This window comes from Bufo bufo, chromosome 1 (assembly GCF_905171765.1).
Source record: "Bufo bufo chromosome 1, aBufBuf1.1, whole genome shotgun sequence".
In the NCBI taxonomy this organism is placed as follows: domain Eukaryota; kingdom Metazoa; phylum Chordata; class Amphibia; order Anura; family Bufonidae; genus Bufo; species Bufo bufo.
In genome coordinates, this window is record NC_053389.1 from 770,635,333 (window position 1) to 770,650,310 (window position 14,978).

Sequence of the window (14,978 nt, forward strand, 5' to 3'; positions counted from 1 at the left end):
CATGCGTCATTTTTGCGGATCCGTGTTTTGCGGACCGCAAAATGCATACGGTCATGTGCATGAGCCCTTAGGGTGACTGGTGATAATTAGACCGGACAAAGAATTATTCTGTAGGAAATCTAAATGACTCCCTAATTAGAATAGGAAACTCCAGTGATCATGAATTATAATGCACCTACAGTCAACTGACAAAGTCGGCTCTGCTTCATCTGCATATCAGTATTGGTGACGGCAGGGATTGTGCAAGTGGCCAGTGTGCTGTGACTGTATCTAGTTCTGTCTATGGCTCAATCCTGTGTTTTTATTCCCAGGTGAGTAGCATTCATGTGTATATACAGCCCAGCATGCGCTCCATTGTGTGCATTTTGCACATTATGACCGGCTCCTATCAGATACAACATGGAATGTAGAGGTACTGGTTATGCTGCATTCCCATATCTCGAGCAGTGTCAGTGTGTGTGCGATATCAGGAATCTGACTTGCAATAAGCAGCCGTATAAGGCATAGAGAAAACAGGGAGGAGCGTGCACAGGTGAGACTGGGCAGGTATGACATGGATGGGGCTAGGACGGTTCAGTTTCATTCGAGCACATACAAGGGTGTAGATCGAGGGATTTGTATAATACCTGGAGAGACCTGTCTCAAAGCTTAACCTCGGACTGCACTTGTACAGGTAAGTGGCCTCCTCTACTGCTTGGACTGCAGGTGTATTATATTATATTAAAGCTACAGGTAGGATATTATTTCAGTACTAGTATTGTATGGGATCATTGTGTGAAACTGATACTTCTATGTATACCGCCTATTGTACATTCTTGCTATAGTGCTCCATTGTGTTGTCATTTTTGTTATAGCTCAGATGAAAGTGACACTTCTCAGACTTCATGGAAATGCTCACATGTCAATTGCATGACATTTTACTTGGTCAGAAGAACTCCTGCCATCTAGTAACATGTGATTATAAAGCTCTGTATGATATATCTAATACATGTTGTGTATGCTTGCAGAGCGTTCAGAGAGCTGTGTGCTCCTCAGAAGCACTCCTGTGTATCAGCACCTTATGGATCCTACCTCACCTTGTACTGGACCTGCCGTTCCCCATTATGTTCAATTACCTACTACCCATGGAGGAAGCAGAGGATGTATGATTGTACATAAACGCTTCGAGAAATCAGAGTCAGAAGATTCTGGTGTGGAGATACCACCCGCCTCTCCTTTTGGATCTGAGAGTAGCTACAATCTAGATGAATCAGAGAGTCTGGAAAGCTCCACCCCGGAGTATTCTGAGAGTTTGGATAGTCCCACCGCTGATGATCCGGGAAGCCCCAAAAAGACTACCATTGAAAACCAAGGTTCCTTAGCGCGATTGGAGGAGACACTCCTATTGGAACAGTCATCTCGTAAGAAGGCAGGGAGCTTTAAAATGCATCCAGACGATGATATAGATGCAATGGAATGTTTTTTCACCCAGCAACGGGAAAGAGACGTATCGGGTGTGCCCCATAAGCTGGAGCAGGCCATCCTCAGGAGCAGGAGACAGAGGAGCACTAGCAGAGAGTCCATTCAGAGCAGAACAACAAGGTACAGCCGTCAGTCTGTGGGAACATTGAAAGACCAACGTAGAGGAAAAGCCTTCTCCTACCAAACAAGAAGCCCAACACGTCAATGTCAGGAAAATAAGGTATGGGACACTGGGGAAGTTTAGAGCACCTCTATATACATAGATAAAGCATGGACAACTCTGGGATTTAGGCTGTCCAAACTTAGCGTCTAGTGCTTAGACATCTAATATCCCCAACCCCAAGAATCCCATGCAAACATGGAAGGAACATACAAAAGCCTTTTTGAAAACATCTTAGGAGACATGTGGGACATTGCTCATTACTCTTTATTTTATTAGGACCAGGACCCACTGATTCTTCCAGGAAATGGTCTCCGCTACCTGGAAAGCCTATGTCAGATGTTAGAGCAAATTGCGGAGCTGCAGCAGAAGAATCAAAGACTTCAACAAGAGAAAAGGGAAGCAGAAGGAAGGCTGAACAATCAAGTGAGTAACAGTATGAAGATACAATTTCCCTTAGTTATTGACATCACTGTAAGGACAAGTCAAGGTTCTGCAATTCAACATAAATAACCATGCCTCCAGGCAATGTGGCAGAGGCGCTGTCATTTAGACGTTGTTTGTGTTCATTTAGAAAGGTTAAAAATAACTAAGTTCTCCGAATGACAAGCCAACCCATACTGAAGTTAATTGATCGTGGTACTCATTTCTGTCATATTTCCTTGTACAGGTGCTCTTTCTAGATGCCTGCGTATGTGGCGCCTCTCGTGACTCCAGGGATATGGATAATGACCTGACAGATAACCCCCATCCCAAAGAGAGGACCTGGGAACCAACGCACTACAGGAAGAGATCAAGTTCTCATGCTGGGGTGCTCCTCAGCATGGCCAGACCCACAGGTAAATTTATAGTTCTACTGAAGGGACAAGCATGGAGGGCTTAATCTGAAGGCCTCTACTTCTTGAGATGACTGACATCCTAAATGTGTGATGTTTTTACAGACAATGGCTTGAGAGAAGCAGACAAAACAGCCTCGCAGTATGTAAGCGTACCAAACCTGCAAGAGGAGAAGGCACAGAGGCCACAACGAAACTGCAAAGTGAGTAGTATCTCAAGTCTACTTGTGTCACAATTTGTAAAGCTGGCTACACATGTTAGATAAATAATGGCCAACTGTGGCAGTCTCGATGGGACTGGCCCACCATCCAATGTGTATGGAGATTTTCAGACTCTCTCCGGATGGTAGATGTTGGGAGAAGAAGGTTTGGGATGTTGCATTTCAGCATTCCCAATCCTTTTGTTCTCAGGGTAGACAAGTCACAACAAGGGCTGTCTGGTAGCAGCTTATTCCCTCTCTTCTCAATCTTGGCTGAACCAACCATGTTTATGTGCATTGGGAAGAATAGATGCCAACGAGCGTTCATCTGACACTTATCCTGAAACAGATGGCCAGCTAATGATATTGAAATGTGAAGTTATTTACATGGTAATGAAACCGATACCAAGATAGATGCAGTGCTAAATCATGGAGCCTAGCAGAACATTACAACCCTTCAGCTAGGATATAGCGTAGCAGAGAATAGCGTCAACGAGCGCAGACAGATTTTCTATAGGTGGTGACCCCAGATGGGACCTGCCTTTGGCCCCTGTTCTCCTATGATTGACAGACATTCACTTTAAGGGCTTCTCTCAATGTGGTAGAGCAGTGGTTTGCAACCAACAGTTGTGAAGCTGGAACAACCATCACCTTCTGACAGCTTGGGTCTGGCACTCTCCAAAAGTTCTAGACCTGCATCCAACACGCATGATAGATACTATAGCTTGGATAGGTGAAGATGCAGGAATGGTTTTCCATGGTATTCATGTTGTCATGTTTTCTAACACTTGACTTTCTTGCTCTTCAGGCTGAAGCATCGCAGTGGTATAAAGTAAAGGATATGCTCTCTAGGCTCGCAGGGAGAGGTGCAGGACCGCTTCATGGGGGCAGACATACAGTGGAACCACCCACCAGCTGCAGGTACGGTAATGGACCCTCATCATGATCAGTGATACACGTACATGCAGGCTCTAGACAGCAAGTAGTGTAGATATCTAACAGTCCCTTCTTCTACAGGACGCAGACATTGCTAGAGGGAAATCCTCAACATCCGAAAAGATTATTTCTGCCTGGACTGGTTATCAGACCTCGGAACCATGACCGACAGCTTCACTGAGGACTGATACACTTGAAAGCACTGTAGAAGAAGGATTCACTTCAGTGACATGCTGAGAAGAGTCTGGAAGAAACGCACCAGTATCTGGGAACATTAACATTGGCACTAAGTGTCACCTCCTCCATAGTTATACTTTGCACAGTACTAGTCAAGGCTCCGATGTCCTACGGATCGAGTTATTGAGGTGTACATCAGGAGGACATCTAGACATTATGGAGCAGAGAGGCGCTGTAGATGTATTAATATGTACATAAGGAAGAATCTCTAAATTATAGATTATGAATTATTGGGATTAAAATATTAAGGTTATGTTATTTCTATGGACATTGGTCATATTGTTTTATATATAAATAAAGAAATATTATATTTTATGAATTTTAGTCTGGTGTCTGCTTCCAGTTATATGGCTGCAGCTCTGGTACCAGTACACCACAGCTTTGACATCCCTAGGACTACCGGTGCCCAACTATATGTCTGACAGCCGTTAGAGAGGAAGGTCCGGGTGCTGGGGGTATGAGGATACAGGGTTAGAGCAGCAAACTTATTGTTTCAGGTGAAGGAAACCTATCACAGCTCCATCCATACGGGGCAACACAGGACCCCCGCCGATTGCGAAAACTGTCCCACAGGATAGGGCAAAATCCCTTTAAAAGGGCTTTTCCAGGCGCTGAATATTGATGATCTATCCTCAGGATAGGTCATCAATACCAGATGGTGGGGGCCACACTCACAGCACTGCCACCCCTACGTCCACCTCACTGCATACCAAGCATTGCGCCACACATTGTATAGTGGATGTGCTTGGAATTGCAGGCCAGGCCCATTCACTTGAATTGCACTGATCTACACATAGGCCATGTGACCGACGAACGTGACATCATTGGCCTGAAAAGAGGCCGCAGAACGGCATGGCCTCTTAAAATAGCTGATCAGCAGATGTGCTGGGAGTCTGACCCCCCACCAGGCAGATATTGATGACCTAATCCCTTTAAATGATAACATTCTTGCTGCCCACAGCTATCACTAGGGGGAGCTCACCGCACTTGGGTTTATACCTCTCCCATTACCCGCAATACTAGCTGTAAATTTGTACATAAGACTCTAGTGGCGACTTATATAAATATACTGTATCGTAAAGGGGTAGTCTGGTTATATAAAGTTATCACCTATCCACAGGATAGAGGATAACTATGAGATCGGTGGACGTCCTACCACTGGGACCCCCACCTATCATGAGAACAGGGTCCCTGTACTCTGTGGAGCCCCCCCTAAAATGAACAGAGCGGCTGGTCTGGAATGCACTCGTTACCCTGTATTTATACATGTGGAATGACAATAAAGTGGAATCAATCACTCCATTCTTTTCCATGGGAGTTTCGTAGGCAGCTGATAACTTTATATAACCAGAATACCCCTTTAATCATTTAAAGGGAACCTGTCACCAGGATTTATCTGCGGATCACCATTAAAGTGTCCTCTGGGTGTATCCAGACAAGGTGTCCTGTTGAATGGACTTCCCCTGGTTCTTTGATTGTCATGAATGACGCTTTCCTGTCACTACTGGGGTGCTCAAAATCACATGCTGTACAATAGAGCAGAAACCCAGCGCATGCACAGCATGTTTAGCAACGCCTTGCACATTTCTGTTCTGCGCATGCGCCGGTCCAGAGCACACTTAGCGGTCACCAGTTTCATTCAGCTGCATGTGCAAACCAAGTATGAGTACTCAACCCACAGAAGGGCAAACACTGCGCATGCCCCGGTTTTTGGCTCTCCTTTCTGTGCTATGTGGATGATCTTGTAGCATCACCTACAGTGATGTAAGAACCAGAGCAGAGCAAAAATTCACCAGGACCCTTGCGTGGTGACCCGCATACAGCTTGGGAGATTTTCAAAGATCATTTTAGAAGGCGGGAGGCGCTTGCCTAATCTCCAGAACTTTAGAATGATCTTTTAAGGTAAGACAAGGTGGTGACAATACTGTATGGCTGCTTCCACTCAAAAAGAACAGGCCGGACTGGCGGGCGGAGCCTTTAGGGGAGGCCAGCATGACGCGGGGTTGGTTCAGGGAGACCCCGGGGTGGTGTAGGGATTGGTGGATTCAATTTGGGGGGCAGGTAATTGGGGGGCTTTAAGTAAGCAGGGAAGGGAGAAGAGGTGGCCATTTTTAGTTTAATCAGCTAGCACTTGGAGCACTTACCTAGATGGAGCCTTAATTGAGGAGCTGAGGGCAGCTACAGCAGCCCGAGGTACTGAATGGGTGCAGGAACCGATCCAGGGGTTGTAAAGGTGGGGCAGCTGAGGCATCTGCATGGCCTCAGCCACTGGCACGCCGGCCGCGGCGGGCTCTCCTGCCAGTGCGCCTTGGCCCGGATCATTTCCCCCCCGAGCTCAGCGCCATATTAGGAGCCCCTCCTGGGACCCTTTATGCCAGGCGTGGAAGGAATCTAGCAAGTAGGCGGAGCTCACGGGGTGGCAGGGACCGGTCTCCTCATGCGGCATCCAGGGGCAGCGTGGGATCCGGTGCAGCTACGGTGGGCTCTCCTCTAAGACTGGGTGTAGAAGATGCTCCCCAGTGAGAACAAAATGGCGTCTGGGCTGCTGCTAGTCATGTGGCTAGGCGCAGCAGGCCTTCATCCCTTTCACAGCGGCGGGAAGATGGTTCTGCCCCCTCGGGAGCAGTGGATATGGAGAACAGCTTCAGTGTCCCTGGCTTGATGACAGCTGGGGACAGTTACTGGACATTCCTTCCCATGGATCTTCAAGGGCAAAGCAGAGGACCGGTCAGCAGGATTCCGGAGTGGCGGCTGATGGGGTCACAGCAACCAGGCAGCCAGGTGAGATGGTGTAGGGACCTTTTTCACCGTTATTGGCGGGTTCGGGGATGGGGGGGTTGGAGCCCCTTTAACGGATTTTGGTAAGGGTTTGGGACATTTATTGGGAAGCTTGGCGGGCTTATTAGCAGGTGGGAGTATGCAGGGGGCGTCACCGATGCAGGCGTAGGAGGTTAATGGGGGTGCCTGCGGGGCCAGGTGGGGCTGTGGTAGGTGGAGGTGGTAGAACAGCGTTTGTTTAGACGCAGGCGGGCGATTTGGCGGAGGAGGATATAGTGAGGTTGGATGATCAGGCAAAAGGGGAAGTGTACGTATGTTTTGAAGGCCCGTTAGGAGGTTAGAGAGCGTATTTGGAAAAGGGAGTATGTGGAAATTTTTTCCATGCTCCCCTTATTCACCACCTGTCCTTTCTAAAAGGGTCGTCGGTCAATGACGGGATTGATCCGGCTTTGTGTTCCGTGGTCTATCTATACCTCATTTGATGCAGCAGTTACTTGGGTGCGTAGGTTTGGGAAAGGGGAGTTGTTAGCCAAGTCGGAGGTTGTTGCCGGTTCATCAGGACAGTTTACACCGATGTTTTTGGAATGTTTTTTTTTTTCATTGATCGGTATTTGCCGATGGGTTGTTCACTATCGTGTGCGTACTTTTTTGGAATGGGCAGTGGCGGACGCATCTGGGTGTAAATCTATCATCCATTATTTGGATGATTTCCTTTGAATTGGCCCCCCGGAGTCGTGGGTTTGTTCGGTTTTACTGCACACGTTGTGCACGTTGTTTGGAGAATTCAGGGTTCCCTTGGCAGCGGATAAAACAACGGTTCCGGTGACAGAGTTGAGTGTTTTAGGGATAGTGCTTAATACGGTTCGTATGGAGTGTAGGTTGCCATTAGATAAGTTGGAAGATTTAAAGAGAGAAGTGGAAAGGACGCGGCATTTACAAAAGATTAAGCTGCGTGAGCTTCAATCACTCCTGGCTATTACAGCGGCTGGTCTTGGAATGTCTATCACTCAAAACGTGGATGGTGGCAGTACATGTACCTGGGGTTGACAATTGTATTGCTGATGATCTCTCTTGTTCACAGTGGAAACCAGGGGCGTAGCTATAGGGGGTGCAGAGGTAGCAGTCGCTACCGGGCCCAGGAGCCTGAGGGGCCCAAAGACCCTTGTGCCACATAAGAAGACACTGGTATTATAGAAAGTGTATGCAAGTTACACCTCTGGCTGGACAGAAGGGGTTAGGTTAAGAATTTGGTATGGAGGAGGGGGGGGGGGGTGCAGTTTCAATTTTTGCCTCATGCAGCACGAAGGTTTGAGGGAAGGAGGGCCCAAGCTGAACTCTTGCACCAGGGCCCATGAGCCTTTAGCTACGTCCCTGGTTGAAACGTTTTCGGCAGCTTGCCCCGGAGGCGGAAGAGGTTGGGCTGGCATGCCCGGGTTGTCTATGGGATATGCTGGAGGCACCGTAGTGGGGCTTATTCATCACTTGCTCCCGGTATGTGGGATACTTATTCAAAGGTGTGGCGTTGTTGGGAGGAGTGGTGTGGAAGGTTGGGAGTTGGGGGTGACTACTTAGTGGTTCCTTTATTGTTGTTTGTGGGGAACTGCAGGGATGAGGGATGGTCAGTTGCAAAAATTAATAGTTATGTGGCTGGGCTGGCTTTTGGTTTTAGATTGCGTAAAATGCCGGATTTTAGTAAGTAATTTTTGGTTGGGCGGGCTTTAAAAGGATTGGCGTTGCTTGCGGATGAGGGAAGATGGCATGCGGCCAGTTTCGTTCGCTCTGTTGCTAGATTTTGGAAAGCAGTTAAGGTTGGTATGTGCTTCGGCATGGAAACTGCGTTTGTTTCAGCTTGCCTTTTCATTGGCGTTTTTTGGGGCGTTGCGCTTGGGCGGGCTGGTTTGTCCGATGGTTAGGCGAGTTGGAGGGGTGTTTAGGGAGGATGTTGACTTTTTCCAAGACAGGGTGGAATTCCGTATACGATGCTCAAAGACAGATGTGGAAGGAAGAGGATGGAGGGTAGTACTGTTTGCAACACCGGATTGTTTAATGTGTCCGGTGCGTTTTATGCGGGAATATTGGTTGGAGATGAAGATTAATGCGGTTCTGTTGTTGGTTCATGCGGATGGTTCCTTTTTGTCTAGGTTCCATATTACAGCTGTGTTTAGGAGATACTTGGATCGCTTGGGGTTAGGACAAGAGGGTTATTCAAGCTATTCATTCAGGATTGGAGCAGCAACTGAGGCAGCTCGCTGGGGACTGGGGGAGGAAGGTATAAAAAAAAGATTGGGCGTATGGAATCCATTTATTTTCGGTCTTATGTTTGGCCAGATAGAGTGTGATGTACATGTTGGGGGGAAACTTGGAAAAGTATTTTTGTCTGTGTTGCTCCTTGGTGTTCTTTTTCTTTTCAGGTGTGGAACCAGCTCTTGTTTGGATTATGGGACATTCATACGTCTTCTGGGGTGCTGTGCGGGCAGCGGTTTGGCCTGATTGGCAACAACTCGGCTTTGCCAAATCAATGGCGGTGGTAAGGTGGTTGGGTCATCACGGGATGGTTTGGGCAGGGGTCATTCCTGAGGTTCCCTAATTTGTTAGGCTAGACAGGGCTCCTGATGTGTTGGTGCTACATGTAGGGGGCAATGACTTGGGTGTTCGCCCGTTTCGGGAACTAGTTAAGGATATCAAGTTTGATCTATTAAGGTTGTGGTCCTTGTTCCCAGGGCTGATTACAGTCTGGTCGGATATAATTCCGTGGTGGGTTTGGCGGGGTGCTGTTTCGGTTGAGGGTCTGAACAGAGCAGGTGGGAAGGTCAACCGGGCAATTGGGAGATGTATGGCCCGGAATGGGGCAGTGGCAGTAAGGCACGGTGAGCTGGAGAAGGGTGTAGTTTTTTTTTGGAGTGAGGATGAGGTTCATTTTAGGGGTGTGGAGGAACACGCAGACTTAAGGGGTCAAGCCTGCACGTCAGTGGCGGTGGGAGGTCCTTGAAGTTGAAATGATTCTCAGGTGGGGATGATGGGAGGGCTCCACGGTTGGGGCTGGACTCCCATGGTTAGCGGTTGGTTGTGGCAGAGTGTGGGGGCCATCAGTGGTGCCTCCGAGCTGGCGCTCATCGGCTGGAGGCAATATGCTCACCCCGGACGGGGTAACTATTTGGGGCTTCAAGGACCTCCCCCGTAATCAATAATATGTTATACATATGAAAATTTTGTTATTATGTATATGCCGTTGCATATGGGTTTTTGGTTTTGTTATGCTAACTAAATAAAGGTTATATTTCATGGTAAAACGGATGCTGATGTCAGTGTTTTTATTGGGGTCCTAATTAATTATTGGAGGATTTTGGTTTGAGGGTTTTATGGGGGACAGCATCCAATAAGGTCAGGTAAGTATTAGAAGGGTCGAGCGGAAGGTAACCAATACCTCTGTCATGTCACCCCCACCCTAAGCCCCTGGACCATACAGACCTGCTGGGGGAATGGCCAGGAGGGTATCGCCTCCTCTTTGTCCTATTTTTGGTGATCATTAACCCTGTAAGATCCAGATATATCTGTAAGAGCGGCCAGAGCATGGAAGCTGATGACCAGGATGCAAAAATTCCCTAGTCAACAGGTTAACCATGACACAAAGGAAATGTACGCATTTCCCTAATTACAGAACCTCCCAGAATAAGGAAGACATACAGGACACATCCTCCATAAGAGGAACAGGTGGAAGCGCCCATAGCAATTACTAAAATACTAGAACAACCCCAGGGACAGAAAGTTCCAAGGGAAACATCTCTAACACCCGGGAATGTCCCTATGGGTCATATAATTGTCACATGAATCACAGATATGGCTTCCTCACGGTGACCCAGAATCTGTATAGGCACGAATGCCGTATTCTGTGCCTCATGACTCACTCACTGCTCTCCAGTAAATGGAGAAGTACATAGTTACAGGCCAGCTCCCAGAATATCCGTCTGCAATGTGCTGCGGCAGCGGGGGCATGCACACTCCACTGCGCTGAATGGAGAACGTGCCAACTCTGCAACGTCCCTAGTGCTGGCATCAAGGCTGTGGGTCCAACAACTTGTTGTTCACCTGGTCCTCTCAGGGGTGCGCCCCCCCATCCTCCCAAAAAATGTTTTAGATCTCCAATGTTGCAGATCTACCCTTAGGCTCCTTGCAGACGAGCGTGACGGATTAGGTCCATGCATCATGCATTGCACCCGCGTGGAAAACTCACTCTTGTGAAAGTGGCATTAGATTTTGGCCTTTGCAAGGAACGGGTAAATCTATTGGGGAAACTTCATGGTAAATCTCACTGTAAGGCCTCTTTCACATGACTGTTATTTTTTCAAGAAATCTACAGTAAGTCCAGTTGCCTTGATTTATTCTTTACAGATACATTAATTTCAATGGTTCCGCAAAAGAAAAACGGAATGTACTCTGTATGAATTCCATTTCCGTTTTTCTGTTCCGTTGAAAGATAGAACATGTCCTATTATTGCCCGCAAATCACATTCCGTGGCTCCATTCAAGTCAATGGGTCCCCAAAAAAGACTGAACCGTTCCGTTTTTGCAGAACCATCTATTGAAAATGTTATGCCCAGACCAATTTTTTCTATGTAATTACTGTATACTGTATATGCCATACGAACAAACGGAACTGAAAAACGGAACAGAAACACAACAGAAACAAAAAAAACGGAACAACGGGTCCGTGAAAAACGGACCGCAAAACACTGAAAAAGGGCTCGTTCACATGAACGTTTTTTGCGTTCCATATACGGTCCGTTTTTGCATTCTGTATACTGTCCGTATACGGAACCATTCACTTCAATGGGACCACAAAAGATACGGCGTTCCGTGATACCGCAAAAATTATGAGACATTTCCTATTCTTGTCTGTTTTGCGGACAAGAATAGGCATCTCTATAATCGGCCTCCTGTTCCGTTCCGCAAATTGCGGAAGGCACACGGGCGGCATCCTTGTTTTGAACAAGCCCAAAGTCATACGGTCATGTGAAAAAGAGGCCTAAGGCTACATGTACACGACCGTATGTGTTCTGCGGTCAGCAAATTGCGGATCCGCAAAAAAAAAACTGATGATCCGTATGCCATTTGTTTTTTGTTTTTTTGCGGATCCATTGCAACAATGCCTAAAACGGACAAGAATAGGACATGTTCTATTTTTTTTTTTTGCAGGGCTACGGAACGGACATACCGATGCGGACAGCACACGGGGTGCTGTCCGCATTTTTTGCGGACCCATTGAAATGAATGGGTCCGCATCCTATCCTCAAAAAAAAAAAAAAAACGGAACGGAAACAAACAACGTTCGTGTGCATGTAGCCTAAAACATTTAGATTTTGCTGAAAATTTTGTAGCTTGTCCTCAAAAAAAAAAAAACATTTTGACTATGTTTATTATTTTATTTTTTTTGGTTGCTAGTGAAGGGGTTAAGTGTCTATATAAAGAAATAAAGTCCAGTGGTTACTCACCTCCTCAGGCTCCAGCGCTGTCTGCTGCTCCAATTCTTGGTCCACAACTAGGAAGAAGGGATGCAAATCAGCTCTTAGCAAGCTCTGCCTCTGATGCCACCAGATGCCAATGGTCGACTTTTTAAACAGGCCTTGAAGCATAACTCAGATAATAGCTAAAGCCAGCATCTCATCCGCTGTCTCATCTGTTTCAGATGATTGCGCCTCGTCAGTGCAGAGAGGCAGAGCTTGCTAAGAGCCTGGCCTGTAAGACTCCTCAAGCCATGAAAAGATATAGTATGGTCCACATCTAGGAGCTGAATCCAGGGATCCTTCCATAAAGACAACCCCCGAATAAGTGTGGGGGTCACTAACACTCAGAGCGACAGTCAGGGACAGGATTATGCTTGTAAAAAGAAAACACACTCACAGCATATATACACAAATACAGTACACAGCATATATACACAAATACAGTATACAGCACATATACACACACATATATAGCATATACAGACACATACAGTATATAGCATATACACATGGGAGAGTCCAATGCGCAGAATGGTAATTGATACACAGGAATTAACATATGCCCTCTATTTACATGTCCTCCATACACAAGTGTATACGACTCCCTTATCACACCCCAAAGTGATCATAGACCCCAAAATGTGTTCAGACAGAAAGCCCAGAATGAATACAGGCCTCAGATCCCCAAGGTACAATCACTACAATAAATACAGACCCCAGACCTCAGCTCGGGGTTGACAATCTATTTATCATACTCTTTTTTTTTTTCCCCGGAGAACTGAACCACAATTCATGGACAGCCCAAATTTCTTACAGACATAGACCCTGACCCTGGTGCAGAATAGGATATTTAGGACAGTGGTGCAGGTCTCCTATATACAGGTAAACAGATGCTGACATACACATTTACTTACAGGCTGCAGGGTCTCCGTTTTTCCCTCCTGAGTCTTTTGGAGGCTGTGAAGTGATCATGTGACATGATGACATCATCAAAGGTCCTTTACCCTATTATCATAAAAGGTCCCACATACATCTATGCCCGGGGGCTGGGGGTCATTGTACATCACGTTTTTTGTCGATAACCACAGTAAAACCATGATATACAATAATCACCTAAGGCCTCATGCACTCGACAGTGTTTTTTCACTGTCAGTGATTTGGCTTCAGTGGTCTGTGTCCGATTTAGCTTCAGTTGTGTTTCCTTATGTCTTCTTTTTTTTTTTTGTCTGACAGGGGGAAAAAAGGAAGGTTAATGAAAAGTGTAATTTTATTGCACCAAGGTCTTGTAGAAAAAAACGGACACGGACGCGGACACGGATGACATACCAGTTGTGCATCCGTTTTCCACTGACAAGAATAGGACAGGTTATATTTTTTTGACGGACTGGAATCACGGACGCAGAGAAAAAACGGAGGACTATCAGTTTTTTTTCACAGCTCCATAGAAATGAATGGGACCTCCGCTAAACTGTGAAAAATGACAGAACGGATGCACACAACGGTCGTGTGCATGAGGCCTAAGACCCAGATGTGTGCAGGAGTGCAGGGCTGGAGGCTAAAATGCTGTCCTAGCACAGCGCCGCATGAGGTCACCGCCTAACACTGCCTCATTATGGATGCGCCCCTGAATATAACAGTGCCCCATGTTTACCGCCATTTGCTGACATAGTAGGATAATGAGTATGAACCCCTAATATCTTGCTATATCTATAGAATCAATTGCTGTCCCCACAGGGGTTCACTTACTTATCTCCGTAGTTGTTTTTCTCTGTCAGTCAGGTAACATGCAGTTCTTTACTACTCCCCTTAGACATGCACACTCTGCTCAGTTGGGCGTGCATGTGTTCTTCACTGCCTCAAGTGTTAAGGGCCACTGAAATGCAAAACATGGAATCCTTCTTTGGCCTCTTTCACACGGCCGTTTTTTTTTCCCGTTTACTGGCCGTTTTTTGCGGTCCGTATACGGTCCGTATACGGAACCATTGATTTCAATGGGTCCGCAAAAAAAACGGAATGTGTTCCGTATGCATTCCGTTTCCGTTTTTCCGTTCCGTTTTAACATAGAACATGTCCTATATTTGGCCGCAAATCACGTTCCGTGGCTCCATTAAAGTCTATGGGTCCGCAAAAAAACGGAATGCATACGGAAGTGCATCCGTATGTCTTCCGTATCCGTTCCGTTTTTTGCGGATCCATCTATTGAAAATGTTATGCCCAGCCCAATTTTTGCTATGAAATTACTGTATACTGTATTTGCCATACGGAAAAACGGAACGGAAAAACGGAACGGAAACGGAAACACAACGGAAACAAAAAACGGAACAACGGATCCGTTTAAAACGGACCGCAAAACACTGAAAAAGCCATACGGTCGTGTGCAATAGGCCTTTCTCTGGATATCAGAGGAGAGTCTTCACACCCCCATACACAGCCATTCCCGCTAAAACTAATGGGTTTGGCAGATTTTACTGTTATGTGTATGGCCACCTTAAAGGCGTTGTCTAGGATTAGAAAAACAAGGAAGCTTTCTTCCAAAAACAGCACCACCCTTGCTCAGCTCCATTGGACTCAATGGGACAGAACCACAGTATCGCACACAACCAGTGAACAGGGCTGGTGCTGTTTTTGGAAGAAAGCAGCCATGTTTTTCTAATCTTTGACAACCCCTTTTAATTTTTCCAGCTCTTTATTTCACCCAAATCTACACCCACTCTCACCATACCTAGCAAAGCAGTGTGAAACCAAAAATGATGTGAGCGCTTTGAGCCTGACCCCATTGAAAATCTAAAAAAAATTAAATTTAACTGCAGCTTTCTCTAATATCCCATTCCCTGTTTTCAGGGGTACGGAAGACGAGATTATGAGCATC

At 46.5% G+C, this 14,978-nt stretch overlaps 1 protein-coding gene across 1 annotated transcript; it reads left to right on the top strand.

The window, feature by feature from the left end:
* The first annotated feature begins 567 nt into the window (after positions 1-567).
* LOC120986296 (uncharacterized protein C8orf58 homolog) lies at positions 568-4,094 on the top strand. The gene is made up of 7 exons (XM_040414790.1): positions 568-673; positions 1,008-1,681; positions 1,901-2,047; positions 2,292-2,460; positions 2,563-2,660; positions 3,466-3,578; positions 3,675-4,094. The coding sequence occupies exons 2-7, from the start codon at positions 1,061-1,063 to the stop codon at positions 3,772-3,774; spliced, it is 1,248 nt and encodes a 415-aa protein (XP_040270724.1). The 5' UTR covers positions 568-673; positions 1,008-1,060; the 3' UTR covers positions 3,775-4,094.
* The last annotated feature ends 10,884 nt before the right edge of the window (positions 4,095-14,978 follow it).

What these genes read in the sequence shown, in the direction of transcription:
- LOC120986296 (XM_040414790.1), top strand. Translation starts at nt 1,061, where the DNA reads ATGGATCCTACCTCACCTTGTACTGGACCTGCCGTTCCCCATTATGTT. An exon ending in GTCAATGTCAGGAAAATAAG is followed by an intron (nt 1,682 to 1,900) that starts GTATGGGACACT and finishes TTATTTTATTAG; the next exon opens with GACCAGGACCCACTGATTCT. An exon ending in GGCCACAACGAAACTGCAAA is followed by an intron (nt 2,661 to 3,465) that starts GTGAGTAGTATC and finishes CTTGCTCTTCAG; the next exon opens with GCTGAAGCATCGCAGTGGTA.